General features: G+C 44.5%; 1 protein-coding gene across 1 annotated transcript in view; it reads right to left on the bottom strand.

Annotated features, from left to right (window-relative positions):
- Positions 1 to 21,659, bottom strand: part of LOC124795928 (homeobox protein Hox-D9-like) — a 126,749-nt gene that overhangs the window by 83,114 nt on the left and 21,976 nt on the right. The window contains exon 2 of the mRNA XM_047260009.1: positions 15,447 to 15,714. Within this exon, the coding sequence (XP_047115965.1) occupies positions 15,447 to 15,714 (268 nt within the window). The remainder of the gene's footprint in view (positions 1 to 15,446; positions 15,715 to 21,659) is intronic.

Raw genomic sequence — 21,659 nt, 5'->3', positions numbered from 1 at the left:
AAATATAAAATCGTTATTGTCAGATGATAAAACTATGAATAATACTGTTACCCTATCGTAATATAAATTACCTCGTCAATTGATAATTTGTAGATTGACCACGTAATTTATTTTACGATATGATAATAGTGTATTATTCATGGTTTTATCATGTGACGATAACGATGTTATACTCCACCTAACATGATGCTGTGAATACTTTTACGAACCTCATGATGCTCAGACGTCAGAAACTAGTTATATAAATAAAGTATTTTGTCAGCAGCTCAAGGCGGTAATACGACATTTTTCAAATAACAAAATTTACTTGTAATAAAACTTAGATCTGAGTGCAGTACTGACGAGACTTATGCCACTGTTGAATAGGACGCTAGACTAACTGGTCCACAGCTGTTCAAAAATCCTTAGTTATGGACGTGTTTCCGACACAGTGCATCATCAGAACACCTGCCAAATAAAAGTACAGAACCATAGACACAGGCCTAGCTGACGAGAGTCGCTAACAGTAAATTTACAAAAGATATTACAAATAATGCTAAAAAGTTCACATACTGAAAAGAAAAGTCTTCATGCAAAGTATGGATCCCACGTGTCAGCTGCTAGCATCAGTATTCAGGTGATAAAAAGACTGAGTTATAGCACTCAACAACAGAAATTGTCGCCAGGTGGTGGGAATTTACACTGACGGAAAAAATCGCAGCACCAAAAAGTATTCCTTGCGAATGCGGCAAGAATTACGTGGGCCAGTCTGTAAGAACCGTTGCTGACTGCTGCATCGAGAACCAGCGCCACCTGAACTACAGGTATTTGGAAAAATCAGCGGTGGCTGGACATAGCCTGCTTAACAAGTATAAGATTTTATTTGAAGAAACCAGAGTAATAGACCACGCATCGAATTACTGGGACTCTGTGATCCAGGAAGCAGTCGAAATTAGACTTAGCGATAGTAACTTTAACAGGGACAACGGCTATGCACTTAGCAACACTTGGAAGAGTGCACTGGATAAAGAAAAATCGCAGAGAAAAACTTCCCGCACTTTACCTCCTGATTCAAGGGATGGCGCTGCAAGCAACGCGGGATAGAAACTACATCTATGGAAGTAGAGGGCACCACTTCACTACGCGCCATATCGCTGTTGCTATGACGTATTCCAGCCAATCAGAAGCCGTCCTTTGCATATAAAAGTGGGAGCCTCGCTAGTTCACGACAGTCAGTTTTAGCCCTGACGACGACCATGGAGGTAGTGGTCGAAAGCTTGGAGTTTTATCCTGAATTGACGCGGCATGTATACCGAGAGATTTTTATTCAAGAAATACGTCGCGAAAGACTTCGTAGCCACCAAAAAGTAATTACTGTAGAATTAAGTGATTAACACTGCGAGATCACAGGTTAACGTAAGCGTGAGATGACCATTGCAAATGTGGAATGGTGGTACATTAATAACCGGTGAAACCGCCAGAATGTTGAATGCAATCATGCAAACGTGCATGCATTGTATTGTATATATATCATACGTCAGATTGTTGGATGGAGTTCCATGCCTGTTTCACAGATTCACAGAGGGACGGTTGATGCTGTTTGTGGATGACACTATGTATGGATGACACTTGTGTTGTCGTCCGATGATGTCCCATACGTGATCGATTGGAGACAGATCTGGTGATCGAGCAGGCGAAGGCAACACGGCCACAAGCGGTATCTGGGCGAGAGTCATCCTGTTGGAAAACACCCCGTGTAATGCTGATCATGAGTGGCAGATCGATTGGTCGAATCGTCAGATAGACGTACAAATTTGCAGTGAGGGTGCATGGCATAACCGCGAGAGTGTTCCTGCTGTCATACGAAATCGCAGCCTAGACCATGGCTCCAGGTGCAGACCCAGCCTGTCTAGAACGCAGACGGGTTGTCTGCAGGCCGTCAACTGCCCTCCTTGTAACCAACATATCGCCATCATTGGCACCGAGGCAAAACCAGATTTCATGAGAAAACACAACAGACCTCCACCCTACCCTCCAAAGACATCTGACCCTATTGAAGTAGCAAATAGCGGTGGTCTGGGGTCAGCAGAATGTACACTACAGGGCTTCTGGCTCGGAACTGTCCTTGAAGTACAATTGTAACAGTTCGTTGTGTCACTACGGTGCCAACTGCTACTCAGATTGTTGCTGCATATCCACTACGATGCACCAGAGCCGTAGGCCGAACACGATGGTCTTCCCTCTCGGTGGTGCCACGTGGTCATCCGGAGTCCGCTCATCTTACGACCATACGTACTCGTGATCACCGCTGCCAGCAGTCAAGCACAGTGAATACATTCCTGCCAAGCCTTCTGCAGTAGCGCAGAAAGAACATCCAGCTTCTCGTAGCCCTCTTACACGACCTCGTTCAAACTCAATGGGGCCGGCAGGGGTGGCCGAACGGTTCTAGTCGCTTCAGTCTGGAACCGCGTGTCCGCTACGGTCGCAGGTTCGAATCCTGCCTCGGGCGTGGATCTGTGTGATGTCCTTAGGTTAGTTAGGTTTAAGTAGTTCTGAGTTCTAGGGGACTGATGACCTCAGAAGTTAAGTCCCCTAGTGCTCAGAGCCATTTGAACCATAAAAAAAACTTCAATGGGGTATTGATAATGAAGTCTTTGTCGCCTTAAAGGAATTCTTGACTAAAATCAGATCACCATGTTCAGTCTCAGAGGTACCTAAACCTCACGACAGCTAGAGCGTGTGTTTAAAGCAAATGTGATTTGCACCCTCATAAAGTCGCTAATATCCCCACTCTTATGCGATGGCACGAAATTGCAGTAGTCATCTTCCAGGTGTAGAGACACGTCTACCAGTTTCCGTTTATTTTGCACAACTTCTTCTTCGTGTTGTGATTTTTTTCAACAGTGTATAAAAACAGCGGCGCTATTTGTGCCAACAGATATTACTGAACGACGATCTAAATTTGAATCAAAAATATGTTATAAAAACAAGACTGTACACAAAAGTGTAGAGATCATACAGAGTTCAATTAGCGCCGTTACAAAGCTGACAGGAACTGCCGCCACGTGGCGAGACTGAATCGATACAGTGACACTGTTTGTGACCACATAAATAAATGAAAAATTTAATAAGGAAATAAACTAATACAGAAATTTGCACAGAGACCTAATTCTGAACCTAAATATACATAATGAAAACAAGAGTGTAACAACAGTGCATGAACCATACAAGGAACAATTAGGCCGAGTAACGAAGGAGAAGGGAGTATTAACAGAGGAGAGGAAGATGAGTCAGGGGCAAAAACTGAAAAATTTATAACTGTAAGACACTCAACCGTTTGAGAGTGATTCCCTTTAGGGACAAGCCATAAGCCTTTACGGAAAATTAGATTGGATCCAGACTCAGTAGGTGAAATACGTGCGTCTGTTGTAATCAAATGTCTATGACTTTTGTGGAGATACCGTGCTCGGCGCAAGCGTAATGTTGCATCAGTATGGATGAAGACAAAAATTTTGGCCGGTCGAAGTGGCCGAGCGGTTCTAGGCGCTACAATCTGGAACCGCGAGACCGATACGGTCGTAGGTTTGAATCCTGCCTCGGATATGGATGTGTGTGATATCCTTAGGTTAATTGGGTTTAAGTAGTTCTAAGTTCTCGGGGACTGATGACCTCAGAAGTTAAGTCCCATAGTGCTCAGAGCCATTTGAACCATTTGAACAAAAATTATGAATAAAATCTTTTGTGAATTAACAGCAGTAGTATCAACATTTGCTATGAACCTTGTACAGAATAATGATATCTCTGAAGAATAACAGAAGCTTGAGCTGTAAATACATTCACTATTATTTTATGTTATTTGACTCAGTGATTTCATTCTTCAGTATTCTTCAAATTTTATGCAGAACAATGCCAGTGACGCTATCTTATCCTGCGAAGAGGCATTAAATGGTTGCAACAAGTAAACTTACCATCCTATTTTCCGTATCTTACATGGGATCTAAAGTAAGAGCCCTTCATGTGAGAAGTAGGAAGCCTGTTAGAAAATGGATCTAGTAAAACATGATCCGAGCTTTCGCAAATAGCGCTAGGAGAAAAAATTATGAAAATATGTTTGCTTTCAATAAAAGATAATTTATAAAAGTAGCTCCGTTCCATTATCACAGAGAGACAGGCATAGATACAAGGTTATTAATGTGTGACAAGACGAGCGGTAGGCTAAATCTTTGGTACAGAATTGTTATATAATTCGTATACAAGCTGAAATAGGCAGACTGACGTTGACGCAGAGTTTCTGGTACTAAGCCGATGTTTTACTACTGTATCACGTATCTCAGCCAAAACAAAACTGGCTTCTTTTTTAATTTATGGCTCACTTTTCCACTGCAAGAGCCAGAGGACAGTGAAATACTGATATTTATTTTACAGTGCTATCTGTATCCAGATACTTTGTTATGTATATTAAGAGTTACATAATATTATCCACTCAATTATTATCTTTGGAAAAGATGCTGTTCGGCATTCATTTCACTTGGAATATACAATTATTCTTTGACCCTTGTACAGAAGAGAAAAAGGTAAGCAGCAATAAAAATGTGTGAGCAAATATTTTGTGAACTGAAGGGGACGGCAAGAAATGAAAACATACGAAAAGACTGAAATCTTTTTTGCTTGACAAATCCTTCAAATTCGTAGTTAAATCTTAATTGGTAAAGCCTATTGACACATTACACGTTGAAACGAATTTTTGCAAATGTAATCTAGGGATTTGCAACTATTTAACGCACTGGACAACATGACACATGCGTTGCAGAGCTCTGCAATCTGTGCTGGCTACAGACCATTACATGAAATAAGACGCCTCACTACCAGTCCATTATTTTATGCATATTAATTGAGTCTAAGAATTGTTAGCTGTGTTCTGAAGTCCGCATTACTGTCAATGATCTACGAAGCAAACGCTTGTAGAATATTATCTCAGTAAATTGTAAATTCATAACACACGTTTTTCGGACGGAACAATACAATGAAGCAATGACGGCGATGTTCTACTGACAGAACGTCTTTATATCACCAAACTTTGTACAACTGTTCGTATTAATAATCGCCGTGCGTTATGTGTGAGAGAAGTCAGTTAACTCTGGAGCGAAATTGATACTAATCGCCAATTCCTAGAGAATGCTTTTATCCGGAGGTGTTTGCAGATGCAGCCGACCTCGATCCTGTGCAACAGCTGGGATAACCTGTTGCTCTTGAGATTTCTAACGACAGGGCAGTTTCGAAGACAGTGTTTACCACAGTTAAAATCTTACGTGAATTTCTGTGAACGCAGTACAGTAGCCTATGTGTAATTCTAATTATATACTGTGAATATATTACCAATGGCCGGTATTATTTTGTTTTTATCTTAGTTAAAGTTGGCAGCGCAATGTGCTGCTAAGGTTCTGTGCTCGTTTTCTTATTGACAAATATATGGGAGAGAGGGTCACAGAAATGAAACAGGATTTGGGCTGGACATAATTAAAAGAAGAGAGTTTTTCGTTGCGACGGAATCTTCTCACGAAATTCCAATTACCAACTTTCTCCTCCGAACGCGAAAATATTTTGTTGACACCGACCTACATAGGGAGGAACGATCACCAAGATAAAATAAGGGAAATCAGAGCTCGTACGGAAAGATATAGGTCGAGATAGATCCCTGGATATTACAAAAGGCGGGGTATGATTCTAAACAGGGTGTAAGATCACCACTGACGGCAGCGCATGCTGTAAAGTGCTGCCACTCTGACCACTAGAGTGGTAAGGAGTTCTTGTGGTCGGACGTTCCATATCTCCACCAGCGCAGTTGACAACTGATGGTTGATTGTTGGTACATGTGGACATGCTTCAGTACGTCTCTTCAATACATCCCAAACGTGCTCGATGGCGTTTACGTCAGGCGAACGGCAAGCCAATCCATTTGTCGAAAATGTCTCGTCCCAAGAGCTCATCCGCCTGTGCTGTTACATATAGTCCTTTACAGTGTCCTCAACTTTCTAGGTGACCCACAATTAATAAATACTACCTGGAGCGCTCCTAAGCGACACATATTGGCAGCGGTGATAATATCTCGAAAAATGTCATACCCTCACCTTCAAGTTTTGTGTCTCCATCGCCATGGAAGGTTATCAGGCTCCTTGAAGAATACACTCACTTTTCCATGAAAAATTTCAATAAAACGCAGCGACCCACCAACAGTGAGCCCCAGAACACCCGCATCCGTCAGGTTCGCGCAAAGCTGATTGTTGTTACGCGACCGTTTTTGTCAAAACTGCCACGTACCACAATGAAACTCCATTAAATCGGTAAACGCATCTCATCTCAACTAATTCCCCTCTGTAAATGACAGCACGAGCAGAGTTAAAGTTAAAGTCAGTGACTCCAAATCTCATATTAATTTTTTATTTTGGAGGGTTATTTAAATGTGCAGTTGACCCGCCAGGGTTGCCGACTCGGGTAGGCGCGCCGGCCCCGGATCGAATCCGCCCAGCGGATTAACGACGAGGACCGGTGTGCCGGCCAGCCAGGTTGTGGTTTTTAGGCGGTTTTCCACATCCTACTAGGTAAATACCGGGCTGGTTCCCACGTTCCGCCTCAGCTACACGACTCGCAGACATCTGAACACGTTCGCACTTTTCAATGACTTACACTGGATGCAGACAGCAGGGGTACACTCAATTCCATCCTGCGGGGGGTACGGGGTGGCGGCAGGAAGGGCATCCGGCCACCCCTTTCCACCAACCTTGCTAAATCCGTTCCTAATAATGCCGACCCTGCGTCAGCGCGGGACGTGGCACCAGTGAAAGAAAGAAAGAAAGAAAGAGATTCAAATATGTAGTTGGGAGTCCCATTGGATATATGTTGAGCAGAGGCTAGCAGAACAGGGGAGAGAGTGCGGGTGACAGGCCATTAGAGGACCGCAACGTTTTCCGAAGACACATGCCGGCACGGCGAGTGGAGCAGGAGATGCCAGGTGGAAGCCACTGGGCCTGGTATATTGCTTGTGCGCTGAGCTCCGCCGGATGGTCGCCGTCTGTGCTTGTGTCCTAAATGAGAGAAAGCTGTTGTGGAATGAAAGACTGTTTTTAACGAGTCGTGTCCATCGGTGCGTCTCGAGCTAACACGCCAGGGCACGATGTAATGCACTGTGCCCTGCCTGAAGCCCATATTCTTAGGACCACTGGGCACATGACCGACCGAAGATAAGGTCTGGAAGGTGGAGTGAGAGACCATACAGCTTTTTGTGCTTGAGAGCATAGCACCCGCTGCAGACAGGTTCGCGCAAAGCTCATTTAATTGTTGTTGACTTTGCTAACAAACAGTAAAAATATAGCTACAAATGGCATTAGCTATGGATGCCCTTTCACCTATGATAGCTAAAAATCTCTTTTATTTTACAATTGTCCACACGTTTTAGCGTAAAATCTGTATACAATGTCAGAATAATGTTAAAAATCTTTCTAACGGCACCTCTTTCATCCCTGCATAGTTAATATGTGTTGAAAAAAAGGAGTGTTTATTGGAGAAATAACATACAGGGCGATTCAGTTGCCCCTATGGGTTTTATGCAACCTGCAACACCTTCAAATACAACGCGCGCTAGATTTTTGTATTCTCCCGCTCGCTACAGGCGAGGTATTGATTCTACAGAAATAATGAACAGGACCTTTTTAGAGGAAATCTAATGTAGTTAAATTTTTTATTGAGATACGTTTTCGCTAGAGGCCATAGTTTCCGAATTATTCAAGAAAAACGTACAAAACAGACCTTAAAATTTGTTAACTCAAAAACCGTGGCTTTCAGAGGTATCGTATCCCGATTCAAAATTTAACTAAAATTTTGAGTAAATCAAATGTGCCACAAAATGGTCCTGTTCATTTTCTGTAGGACTAACAGTCTACGTGTAGCCAGCGACACGATATACACTGCTGGCCACCGTAAATGCAACACCCTGAAGGAAGCATCCGAATCAAGTGAAATTTACACCATGGGTTTGCAGCGATGAGATATGCAACTGATTAGAATTTCAGCGCAGACGCACATCACGCGCGCCTGTGGCGCCACCTCATAGCGCCATTTAAGGCTTGGCGATTTCGACGAGTGTACGTTCGGCACGTGTGTTTACCTTGTGGTTGTTCCACAAGACGATCAGTTATGCCTCGTAGACAACAGCGAACATCGTTTGATGAAGTATCCGAGTTCGACAGAGGTAGGATAGTGACTTACCGAGATTGTGGATTATTATACAGAGAAATCGCTAGTCGTGTTGGACGAAACCAAACAACTGTAATGCGGATATGTGACCGTTGGATGCAGGAGGGTACGACGGACCGACGTGGTCGATCGCATTCACCTCGGTGCACCACTGCACGTGCTGATAGGCAAATTGTGCGCATGGCAGTGACGGATCGCTCAGTGACATCCCGAACCATAGCACAGCACATTGCGTCTGTAACGCATCATCCAGTGTCTGCGCGTACCATTCGACGCCGTTTACAGCAGAATGGTCTGTCCGCAAGACGTCCATTGCTTCGTCTACCATTGACGCAGAACCACAGACGTCTCCGTTGCCAATGGTGTGATGACAGACGGATGTGGATGGCAGAATGGAATGACGTTGTCTTTACTGACGAGGCACGCTTCTGTCTGCAGCACCACGACGGTCGGATTCGAGTGTGGAGACACCGTGGAGAGAGGATGCTGGACAGCTGCATTATGCACCGCCACACTGGTCTTGCACCGGGTATTATGGTATGAGGCGGTATTGGATATTACTCTCGCACGCCTCTAGTACGCATTGCCGGTACTTTAAATAGCCGGCGCTACATATCCGAGGTGCTGGAGCCAGTTGTCCTTCCTTACCTTCAGGGCTCGGCCACAGCCATATTTCAACAGGATAATGCGCGACCACACGTGGCACGCATTGTCCAAAGGTTCTTTGTCAATAACCAGATTGAATTGCTTCCCTGGCCGGCTCGCTCTCCGGATCTTTCGCCGATAGAAAACATGTGGTCCATGGTTGCTCAACGAGTGACCCAGATTACATCCCCAGCTGCCACACCAGATGATCTTTGTCAACGTGTGGAAGCTGCTTGGGCTGCTGTACCCCAGGAGCACATCCAACGTCTCTTTGACTCAATGCCGAGACGTGTGGCAGCGGTGATCTCCAACAATGGCGGCTACTCTGGCTACTGATTCTGGCAGGAACCACATGTCACAGACGTCTGTAAACGTAATCATTTGATACTTGGTCAACATGTTATCTACAAAATAAATTTTGTTGTGCTACCTCTTGTCTTTCTTGGTGTTGCATTTACGGTGGCCAGCAGTGTAATAATTTTCTGTGTGGCTTTTGAAGATGTTGTGGGTTGCATAAAACCATCGATAAGGGCAGCTGAATCACCATGTATGAAGATTCTGGAGAGGGAGAACAGAGCTCGCTTGTGCATACATGGAGAAAGCCTTATTGACTGAAATGCGAAATAGGACAGAGTGGGAGTCAGAGTTTGTCTGTTTCTGAGCTCCAGCACTAAAAACTCCCATTATTGGTTAATTATATTGAAACTGAATATAGAAGGGAGACTGCTACCTTATTATAGCTGATCTGACTGTTGAGTACTCGGAAGAATCACTGTCATTTACCATCCAACTAATGCAAGAAGGTCTTACTAAAAAAAAAAAAATTGTAAAATTTCAGCTTATTTCTGCGGCAGCAACAGTAGCATTCACAAACCGAGCTGCAGGAGTCACGTGAGAGCTTGACATGTACGTTAGGCTTTTTACATATTTAATTGAAGTAAGCTTATTGGCAACCACATGCTCAACATGGGCTCAATCAGAATAGTAGGTGCATGTGTGTTTCTTCCTGTAGTTCTTTTCTTCCTCTTTGACTAAAATTCAGCAATCAATTTGCGAATTTAGTAGTTTCCCCAAATGTGTTGACTTCAACGTATTCATCTCAGACTCATTATCTGGTTTTTGTCAAGGTATCGATATTTTAACTCCATTGTAGCCTGTGTTAATACGTAATGAACGTTATGGTTTCTTGTCTTTGTGCACTAGTATTTAATCTGAAGCCCACAGAGACTTGTAATAAATAAGGTACTTCAGTGACCATTGTTTCAGTCAGTAGTTTCATGGGCCCCCTATGTTATCAACTCTTACAGCACCCATGTTTCACGCATGCTAGGGTACATCTGTCTACAAAATTCAATTCATTAACTTATACGTTGTGCAGCACCTGTAATTAAATTCATGTGATCCTATAGGTAGCAATCTGTTATCGGTAAGGTCACCCAGTACATATCTTTCTGACGTCTACAGCGGTACGTCGTTTGCTCAAACGTAACCTCTCGGTATACAATATATGTGTTCATGCATTAAACGAAATTGTTTCTAATATCATACGTGTAATTTTTTTTTTTTTTTACACAAGTCTTGTGGCGGCTGTCTCTTAGGCTGCTAGAGCATGGGCACAGTTTTGAGAGTTTCGACAATTAGCTATTTGCAGATGCATTCTCGTTGGCCACGTCCTTTGTGATGCCAGTTGTATTAGGAGCTATGGCCTGAATATGGTTCCTCAACAATCGAAATCGCTTGTCTAACTACTTCTTTATACTGTAATCAAGACAAATTTATAGTGAACTATTTTGTATCGCGTGTGTCCTCAAATACCTATCTGGTCTTATGATGTATGGTTACGGAAGTGGAAATAGGAAAAGAAACCTGCTTTGATAAGTGAGAAAATAGGGAAATTTAAGAAAGTAGATCTTGGAGCTCCAGCCCAAGAAAATAAAAAATAGTGGGATGGAGTCTGAATGTCTTTGGAGGAAATGCTATATTAAAGGGGGATGTATCGAAGGAAAGGTTACTGTGAACAGGAAACTCACAACGATTTCGTGTTGCGGTACTTCGAAAACTTTAGTTTCTAGTTATGTGCTGTCGTTACAAGTCAGAATCTTGATGCGTCACATACAACATGCAAGCATCTAGAGACGTATCAAAGACGCAGTGGGAATTGAAACTGCATGCTTCATAATGAGCTCGCTCTTACAACGATTCAGGAGGAAATAATTTAGCTTGGCAGTTTCCCTCTCTTTTCATAAAGGCTCGTTTGACTTGCGTTGTTTAGTAAAAAGAATCGTATGTGTTGTATAGTTAGCATAGTGAAACACAGGTTTGTTCTTTGAGAGACTCGCGGTTTGTTTTCGTCGCATTCTCGCTGCGACAACTGTTAAAATCACATATAGAAGTTGGAAAGGAGCGACAAACACAACATGTTAGGCGAATTTCGCTGGGGAGGGGATAGAGAGATAGAAAGAGAAAGAGAGAGAGAGGGAGAAAGAGAGAGGGGATGGAGAGAGGGAAAAGGGCGGGAGGAGAGCAGAGGGGAATAGCGGAAGAGAGTCGGGACAAGCCACCGGCGGTGGTGAGGGGACAAAAGCGACACTCCACACAAAAGCACGCCCTGCAATAGCGTCCAGCGGCAACTGCGCAAACTGTAATTGGCCTCACTGAAACCGGTGTTAACAGGTGGGTATTGGAGCTTATTCACTCGTAGCACAGAGGTCGCAGGTAGCTGAATGGTACTAATGTGACGTATACACACGCTGAGGGCGAGTTAGTTAGTTACACAAGATCCATAATCTCCTTGCCTGACGGAAGATTAATTTATGTAATTATTGCAGATCTGCGTTGGACATCGATCATAAACAGGTGACCATTGGTGGTTATTTTCTCGCAGCTCAGAAGTCGCAACTAGTACAACGATACTATATGACGTATACACTAGCCCAGGACGAACGTTACATGCGATCTATGATCTTTTTGTTTGACAGCACACAAATTTAGGTGCTTCTCATGAGTCTGTTTGCAATATCAGTTATATGTTAGTGGAAGCCTCACTGTCAACTGTCTTGATCGTTAAATTAAGCAGTGTAACATTTTTTTTTTCGTTTTACTGGTTGGCAGAAGAAAACTGGTACCTGAAAAAAGCTTCGTCCTAGCACAGTCCTTGAAGAGTTATCAATGCAAAGATTCCTTTCAGAATATTTAGTAGTACAACAGTTGACACATTAGACAGAAAACATTTTGGATGAAGTGCACAGGAGAATAATGCTACACTACTTAAAAACAGCCACAGGCACGTATATCGTTACTATAAATTTTTATTATGGGTAGACAGAAAGAAGTCGACTTTGAAATGATAAACGAATATTACTTTGTGATACATGCTGGAACATGTACGAGTATTACTACGTATATGTGCCATCAAACGCTGCATAAACTTCTTTGATTCATGTTGAACTGGTGTTTGACCCGTATATGAAAGCCACTAGTCGTGAGAAAGGTAGTTGGTAATATTATCAATCAAAAACATGATTTTGTATAACATGTTGCGAACTATGGCCAATCGGACTATCCAGCTACAATGCTCGCATGCAGTAGGAAAATCTAGTTAGCTACAATTCGGTGGTAATGGAGTTTCTACTGTCACATCACACTAGCCACGAAATAAGTTAGAGTGAAACACTTTTCCAATTTTCAGTCAATTCCACAGCAGTTTTGTTGTGCTTAAATTTATTTCAGTTTTACTGCTGATCTTGTTACAAGAACTTCGGCATAATGCGAAATTTCTAAGTGGAAAAAAAAGAAGAAAAGATGAACACGCTATACTATTAGCACTAGTTGCATCAAGAATTCATGAGGAAGCGTCCGATGATAAGGAGAAAATAAATCAACACCTGTTGTGGTATTAGAGTGAATTCGCTGTGTATGAACACAATTGTGTCTCGTAGTAGTTTGTGCTTAGATAGATTTTTATATATAGAGTAAATCCGAACACAGTCTGTAATATTTTGGAGATTGTTCATGGATATTTTTTATTTCCGTGTAACAGACTAGTAATCGCTGGTGGTTCGTTACGAAATAATAGCATTTCGTCTGACTTCTTACCCCAGTTTATCTGCATTATCCATATCGTTGTCTAAGTACCTGCACAGTAGTACAAATATCGACTGTATGCACTGTGTGTCTTGTTTGGAAATAAACGGTACTTGCTGTTGACAACGTTTATGCCCATTTTACTCTTTGCCCTCAAGCTTGAAGGCAATACAGCTCAGTACCAGCTCGGTTTCGTTTTTCCAGTATTGTTAGCTGCACGTTGACAGTGGTAGACAGTAGTATGGACAGTTTTACCCGTGAAGATTTGACCGATACTCTCCTTGTGTAACGGTTCACTGAGGGCTATTGCATCACTTTGTGTTGTGTGTTTCACGTTTTGATGATGACATTTATTACCCCAATTTATCTTTATAATATGTCTGACTGTTTTTGCATCGTTTTTTGTTGCGTGTTTCACGTTTTGAAGACATATTTCAGGTAATGGCATTCCGTCTGATTTCTTACCCCAGTTTATCTTCATTACCTGTCTGAGGATCTGTGCATCACTTTGCGTTGTGTGTTTCACGTTTTGCTGATGACACGTTACAGGCTTTTTCACTGTTGCCATGATATTGTCGCAGCAATATTTTTGATAGGCTACAAACTGTATAAAATTATAATCGCATTGAAACAATGACAATATCTCTAGCATGTAGCGATCACAATACTGTTAGTAGTAGAAACATTGTTCTGTAGCAATGGCATAATATTCTAATTGAGCTATGGCTGGTTTTAATGCCATACTCAGCATTATCGGATGTAAAATGCTTGGCTACGAGTAGCTCATCAATGTGAGCTACAGGCGTAGCTGTTGATGATACTGCATCTTACACTGAGGAGCTATTCGTAGCCAAACATTTTATAGCCGAAGAACGAAGCATAAGACATTGAAAGCAGTCGTATCTAACTACGAGAACACGAAGTTCTTATGCTACAATTTTTGTATTATAATTACAGTATTATTCTGTAACGGGCTACGAGAGACAGTAACACTACCACGAAAATATTAAGGACACTGTTACATGACTCCTTTCCACATCTGTTTCTACGTTTCTCCAATCGGTACCCCTTCAGAAGCATATTATGATACGGACTATGAAGTATATAATTGACAAAAATTATTAAAGAATCACAAAAAAATGTTACTTGGGAGAAGATGAATTTCTTAATCAAGATCGCTTGAAAACAAACTTTATTACCGGTTTCGGTAAACATGATTACCATCATCAGATTTCGATAAAAGGTTATTGCGTGTCTCCTGTATTAGCTGTATAGGCCGGTACATCGTTCATCTCGTCCCTCACATACCTGGCCAAGTTTCAGAAATAGTCGTTGTACGGATAGTATAGGATACACGCAGTAACCTTTTATCGAGATCTGAAGACGGTAAAAATGCTTACCGAAATCCGTAATCGACCAATAAAGGTTGTTTACAAGCGAGCTTTGCTGAGAAGTTCACCTTCTCTCAAGTAATTACTACAGATCGCCCCTTCGCACTCAAGATGAGTAAACTAAAAAAAAAGTTTTGTTTATTATTGGATTCGTTCCTTTACCATAAACCAATTCAAGCTACACTTTGATTAGAAAAATACCGCGTCCCACAGTACACACAGGATTTCTCCACACTGAACCTTCAGGTGTACTGTAATGAGGCGCGAATGATTAAAATGAACATAAGCTCGAGATTTGTACAATTTCATCCAAGCTCTACGGAAACACATACCTCAGCGCGTCTTAGGTCACTTAAAGTGTCGACCCACTGGAGCTGATACAAATATTACGATCCGCGCGCGCGGTATAGCAACGATAATTGAAAAAAAATGGTCAGCAGGCAAAGGTTATTTTTCACTGCTGCATACAGCTTAACTAACTGTTGTTGCATAGCTACAGACTCTCAATAAGCAGTCAGACTGAAGTCCTTAATTGACAAAAATTAGTAAAGGGTCGCAAAAAAGCGTTACTTGGGAGGAGATGAATTTCTTAGTCAAGATAGCTTGAAAACAAACTTCATTACTGGTTTCGGTAAACATCCTATATTAGCTGTATAGGCCAGTATATCGTTCATCTCGTCCCTCACATACCTGGCAATGTTTCGTTGTACGGATAGTAACTTTTTATCGAGATCTGAAGAAGGTAAAAATGCTTACCGGAACCGGTAATGGACCAATAAATAGGAATAGCCAAAAAGGAATACAATATCACGTGAGAAGAAGTAGGGACCACACAAAACTTCGGGTCCGTTGCAGTAAAATATTAGGAAAATTTCCATCAACAACAGCGAAATTCTGTGTGCGCTGTCGGGGTCCACTGTGCTGGACGAAGGCCGTCGCCAGCAGCCAGCAGCCGGCAGCGTTGGCGGCCTACCTGCTCCGGCCGTGACGGCGCCGTTCTGCGCCAGCTTGCCCAGGCGCTCCATGCGGATGGCCTCCTCGCCGGCGCCGGCGGCGGAAGCGGAGCGGTGCTGCTGCGGCTGCGGCATGTCGGCCGGCGTGGCTGCTCGCGCGGACACCACTGCCACTGGCCCAGCCCCGCGCCGCCGCCGCCGCCGCCGCCGACGCCGACGCCGCCGACGCCCCCTCCCCTACCCCACTGCCCAGGGGAGGGGAGGGGAGGGGAGGGCGACGCCACCCGGCGCCAAGTCTCGCCACCAGCCGGCGCCACCGGCGGCCGCCGGTCGGGGCGGCCCGGCGCGACTTGTTGCTGGCGGCAACAGGCGTCCCCGCCGGAGACGAGCGAGCGCCGGTCTGCCTTACAAGACTATCCACAAGGTGGTCGGCAGTTTTTTGTTTTTATCCTCTGCCGTCAGGTTAACGGGCGCGCAGATTTCACGAAATATACTGAGGTGACAGTAATAACTTTCGTTCTTTCTTTCTTTCACTGGTGCCATGTCCCGCACTGACACATTGTTAGGAACGGATTTGGCAAGGTTAGTATGAAGGGGAGGCCGGATACCCTTCCTGCCACCACCCCATATCCCCCGGGACGGAATTTGTGTACCCCAGCTGTGTGCGGCTAGTGTAATTCATGGAATAGTGCGAACGTGTTCAGATGTCGGCGAGTTGTGTAACTGAGGCGGAACGTGGGGAACAGCCCGGTATTCACCTAGCGGTATGTGGAAAACCACCTAAAAACCACATCCAGGTTGGTAGGCACACCGGCCATCGTCGTTAGTCCACCACGCGGATTCGATCCGGGGCCTGCGCGCCTACCCTAGTCCAGGAAGCAGCGCGTTAGCGGCTATCCTGGCGGGTACAGGTGACAGTCATAACGTGCCTCCTAATATCACCTTTTGGCTTGCGAAGTGCAGCAACTCACCGTGACATGGACTCAACAAGTCGCTGGAAGTCCCGTGCAGAACTATTGAAGCATCCTGCCTCTAGAGCCATCCATACTTACGAAAGTGCTGCCAATGCAGAATTTTGTGCAGAAACTGTCCTCAGGAGTATGTCCCATAAATGTTAGATGGGATTCACGTCGGACGATTTTGTGGCCAAATCATTCACTTGAATTGTCCTGAATGTTCTTCAAACCAATCGCGAACAACTGTGGCCTGGTAACATGGCATGCATAAAAATTCCCTCATTGTTTGGGAAGATGAAGTCCACGAATGCTGAAAATTGTGTCAGTTGCATCAGATGAACCATAGGACCCAGTCCATTTCATGCAAACGCAGCCCACATCATTATGGAGCCCACCAACTTGCACAGAGCATTCTTGACATGTTGGGTCCATGGCTTAGTGGGGTCTGCGCCATACTCGATCCCTATCATCAGCTCTTACCAAGTGAAATCGTGACTTATCTGTCCAAGCCGAGGTTTTCCAGTCGTCTAGGGTCCAATCGATATGGCCACGAGCCCAAAAGAGGTGCTACAGGCGATGCCACGCTGTTAGCAAAGGCACATCTGTTGTCTACTGCCACAGCCCATTAGCGTCAAATTTCGTCGCACTGTCCTAAAGGATGCATTTCTGTAGTTACTCCAAGCAGTGTTACTTCTCTGTTGGCACTGACAACCCAAACCAAACGCGGCTGCTCTCTGTCGTTGTCCGTGGTGAGAGGGAATGACCGAAATTTGGTATTCTCTGCACGCTCTTGACACTGTGGATTTCGGGAAACTGAATTCTGTAGCGATTTGCGAAATGAAAAGTCCCATGCGCAAAGTTTCCGCGACCGAAGTTTGTCAATTCTTGTCGTGCGGCATTAATAACGTCGGGAACCTTTTCACATGAATCATTTGAGTACAAATGTCAGCTTCACCAATGCACGGCACATTTATAACTTGTATATGAGAGACTCTCGTCATGTGTATATGAGCATATAGCTGTCGCATGACTTTTGTCACCTAAGCGTAATTTAAATTGAAGACGCACCTCTTCTAGCGGCGGTGTACCGTAGGTCGGTGGAGATGGGAAGCGCTCCTAACAAGGTCGTTGAACGGGCACCCACAGCTATTTTCCTGTCGTCGAGTTGATGCAGTATTTTGGAACACGTTTTCTGCTCGTATGTTACGATAATTATGGAGAAAGAGTGTCTCCTCTGTAGGTTTCGAAAACAACGATCATGTAAAACAAAAATGTTCAAATGTGTGTGAATTCCTAATGGACCAAACTGCTGAGGTCATCGGTCCCTAGACTTACACACAACTTACAGTAACTTATGCTAAGAACAACACACAGACACCCATGCCCGAGGGAGGACTCGAACCTCCGGCGGGAGCGGGAGCAGTCCGTGACACGGAGCCTCAAAACCGCGCTGCCACTCTGCGCGCTCATGAAAAGCAGATCTCGCTCTACTCGCCCGTGAGATGAAGAAAGCAGAAGGCATCTACGTTAAGAAGCACTTCGACACAGTCCAAAACTGACGCCTAACGAACAAAATAGGAGCGTACTGAAAATCAGCCAGCAGCACGATTGAACAGTTCCTAGAAAACAGAACACATCATGTCGTTCTTAACGAACAGAAGTCTTCACAAGTAAAAGTAACTTCGGGAATATCGTAAGAAAGTGTTATAGGACGATTCGTTTTCACTATATATACAGATCACATACGTCTGGTAATCATGCGTTCTAAAGTGCATACGTGAACAGCTTCGAGCACTTGTCCAGAATAAGGGACGCGTTTCACAGTAGCGAAATTGAACAAGTGCTCATCGCTGTCGAGGTATGCATTTTAGAGTCCATGTTTACTAGACTTTTTTGCTTCGGATGATCGTTCCTGCCATATCACTGAATACTGACCATTCCTCCTGCGACACCTTCAGACCCAAGGTTGTAAATATGTGTTATTTTTGCAAATGGGAACTTTTACTGTGTGAAAGGCAGTCAGTAGTTCATTAGAAGAACGAAAGTAAATTTATTTTCAGAAATTTTGCAACCATATAATTCTGCCTGTTGGCCCTTTATCACAACATTTTCTGTGCGTGATACGAGGAAGAATAGTTGGCACCTCTTGATAAACATAGATACACTCCATGTGTATCACATTTTGTTATTTTAAACTGTTTGCAATTTGTTTTGTGGCAACTTCTTGCAGATTTCATATCGACAATAATACCACATTGATCAAATTTGTCCAATCTCCTGTCTGTGCAAGGTAAACAGGATGGTTTATATCTTTTGATTTCAGCTACAATTAAATGTTCTTCTTCCTCTGTTTCCGTATGATCACCAGTCCATGTATGGTCTTACACTTAGTGCTGTGGTAAGGTATCCATCATGCCCCTCCAGAATGAAAGCAGATCGTGTATGTCCTTTATTTGTTTTACTGTCATTCCTGTACTAAAGTCACACGCCAAATAAATAAAATGTAAATTTATCTTCCGGATCCAATTCTTAGGTTTATTGTGTGCACGATACGCCTCCTTCAGCTGATCACAGAAATCATTTCCTTCCATTGATTGCACTTCCGTAGGGTCGATGAGCACACCAAACAATTTCTTAATTTTCTGTGTTGTGTCGGCTAGTCTGGGAGACACGAATAAGGTAGGAGAGAAGTTGCGATGCGTGATGGCAGGAATCCAGAATCAACTCTACACTGAACTTTATTTCTAAAAAGAAAAATAAACATAAATTCTCTTTTGAAGTGGCTTCCTGTACCTGCTACTTAAAGCACTTTAGCCACAATTACTACTCTCAGAACGCAGGCTAAGTGACGTCTTCGTATTAGCACTGATACTCTGGAAGTCTCCAACCGAACTGGGATGGACGGCTGGTTAAATCAGCGTTGATAGGGAGGTGTGGCGCTGCCCGCTCTTTCCATTGGCGCGTCCGTCAGTGCATTCTTGATGCCGTTTCGCGGCCTGCGCTGGTCGGTGTACAGACGATGCTATAGGACTGCACCGGACTGGGAGCGGTGCGTTGCGAGGAAGAAGAGCTGCAGCGCTTGCTGCCATGCATGGAGGGATGTAGTTTATTCCCCTGTTGCTTTAACGGAAGCACATATCGTTCTACTCCTGCTTTCGACTGACGATGAAAAGGAACACTAGTAAGGTGAGTGATACCATTGGCTGTACGAAACTGTTCAAACCCCTGAGTCATAAACTGTGCTCCGTTGCCTATAACCAGCACTTCAGGCAAATCTCAAGCAAAAAATAGATGACAAAGCCGGAATGGTACTACGCGACGTAGGCGAGTTCATGGGCACTGCAAACGTATATCTGCTAAAAGAGCCCACAACAATAAGCCAACGAATGTTCTAAAAGGGAGCAGTAAAGTCATTATGACCTCGTTGCCACGGCGATTGAGACTTTTGCGAATGCGAACATGTTTGCGGCGTGGTCGATAGATTTTCAGCACCAGAGCGACACTGTGATGTCATCAGTTCAATGTAGGCGTCCATGCCTGGCCAAGTACAGTGCCGACGCGCTGACTGTTTTGTGTGTACAATTCCTCAATGTCTTTGGTGGAGCAATCGCAACACATCTTTTTGCAACACTTCAGGAATAAACACGCGTGATTATCCAGAGTCGTTTTGCAATAAAATTGCACCATGGTGGACGGAGAGGCTATGTCGACGAGCAAAATTTCGGCACACAAAAGCATTCTAAATGTATTTCACTGAACGACGTCAATCAGAACGAATGTAGTGCAACAAAAGGTTCAAGTCAGGGTCTACTTCCGTGGCCTGTGCAATTTTCCTTTAGTGCAGAGGAAAAGTCTGTGCATAGATCTGACAAGGTTCGGCAGTAGCATCGAATTCAGAATCAGGACGAACAGGAAGACGAGAAAGGGTGTCACCATTTCGACGTGGCCCGGTACAATATTTCGTACTGATACTGTGACAATAACAAAGCTCAACATTGCAGCTTCTACATGGTGGAATAGGTTTCGACGGATGAAACGAAGACTGAAGTGACTTATGGTCCGTGACTAGGTGAAACTTCCCACAAAACGGATTACGGTGTAACTGTCAGGCCATATATGATAGCGAGCGCTTTATTTTAAATACACTCCTGGAAATTGAAATAAGAACACCGTGAATTCATTGTCCCAGGAAGGGGAAACTTTATTGACACATTCCTGGGGTCAGATACATCACATGATCACACTGACAGAACCACAGGCACATAGACACAGGCAACAGAGCATGCACAATGTCGGCACTAGTACAGTGTATATCCACCTTTCGCAGCAATGCAGGCTGCTATTCTCCCATGGAGACGATCGTAGAGATGCTGGATGTAGTCCTGTGGAACGGCTTGCCATGCCATTTCCACCTGGCGCCTCAGTTGGACCAGCGTTCGTGCTGGACGTGCAGACCGCGTGAGACGACGCTTCATCCAGTCCCAAACATGCTCAATGGGGGACAGATCCGGAGATCTTGCTGGCCAGGGTAGTTGACTTACACCTTCTAGAGCACGTTGGGTGGCACGGGATACATGCGGACGTGCATTGTCCTGTTGGAACAGCAAGTTCCCTTGCCGGTCTAGGAATGGTAGAACGATGGGTTCGATGACGGTTTGGATGTACCGTGCACTATTCAGTGTCCCCTCGACGATCACCAGTGGTGTACGGCCAGTGTAGGAGATCGCTCCCCACACCATGATGCCGGGTGTTGACCCTGTGTGCCTCGGTCGTATGCAGTCCTGATTGTGGTGCTCATCTGCACGGTGCCAAACACGCATACGACCATCAATGGCACCAAGGCAGAAGCGACTCTCATCGCTGAAGACGACACGTCTCCATTCGTCCCTCCATTCACGCCTGTCGCGACACCACTGGAGGCGGGCTGCACGATGTTGGGGCGTGAGCGGAAGACGGCCTATCGGTGTGCGGGACCGTAGCCCAGCTTCATGGAGACGGTTGCGAATGGTCCTCGCCGATACCCCAGGAGCAACAGTGTCCCTAATTTGCTGGGAAGTGGCGGTGCGGTCCCCTACGGCACTGCGTAGGATCCTACGGTCTTGGCGTGCATCCGTGCGTCGCTGCGGTCCGGTCCCAGGTCAACGGGCACGTGCACCTTCCGCCGACCACTGGCGACAACATCGATGTACTGTGGAGACCTCACGTTCCACGTGTTGAGCAATTCGGCGGTACGTCCACCCGGCCTCCCGCATGCCCACTATACGCCCTCGCTCAAAGTCCGTCAACTGCACATACGGTTCAAGTCCACGCTGTCGCGGCATGCTACCATTGTTAAAGACTGCGATGGAGCTCCGTATGCCACGGCAAACTGGCTGACACTGACGGCGGCGGTGCACAAATGC

This window comes from Schistocerca piceifrons, chromosome 4 (assembly GCF_021461385.2).
Source record: "Schistocerca piceifrons isolate TAMUIC-IGC-003096 chromosome 4, iqSchPice1.1, whole genome shotgun sequence".
NCBI classification, from domain to species: domain Eukaryota; kingdom Metazoa; phylum Arthropoda; class Insecta; order Orthoptera; family Acrididae; genus Schistocerca; species Schistocerca piceifrons.
Note: the sequence above shows the minus strand (reverse complement) of the source record. Positions and strands in the feature narration are given on the sequence as shown.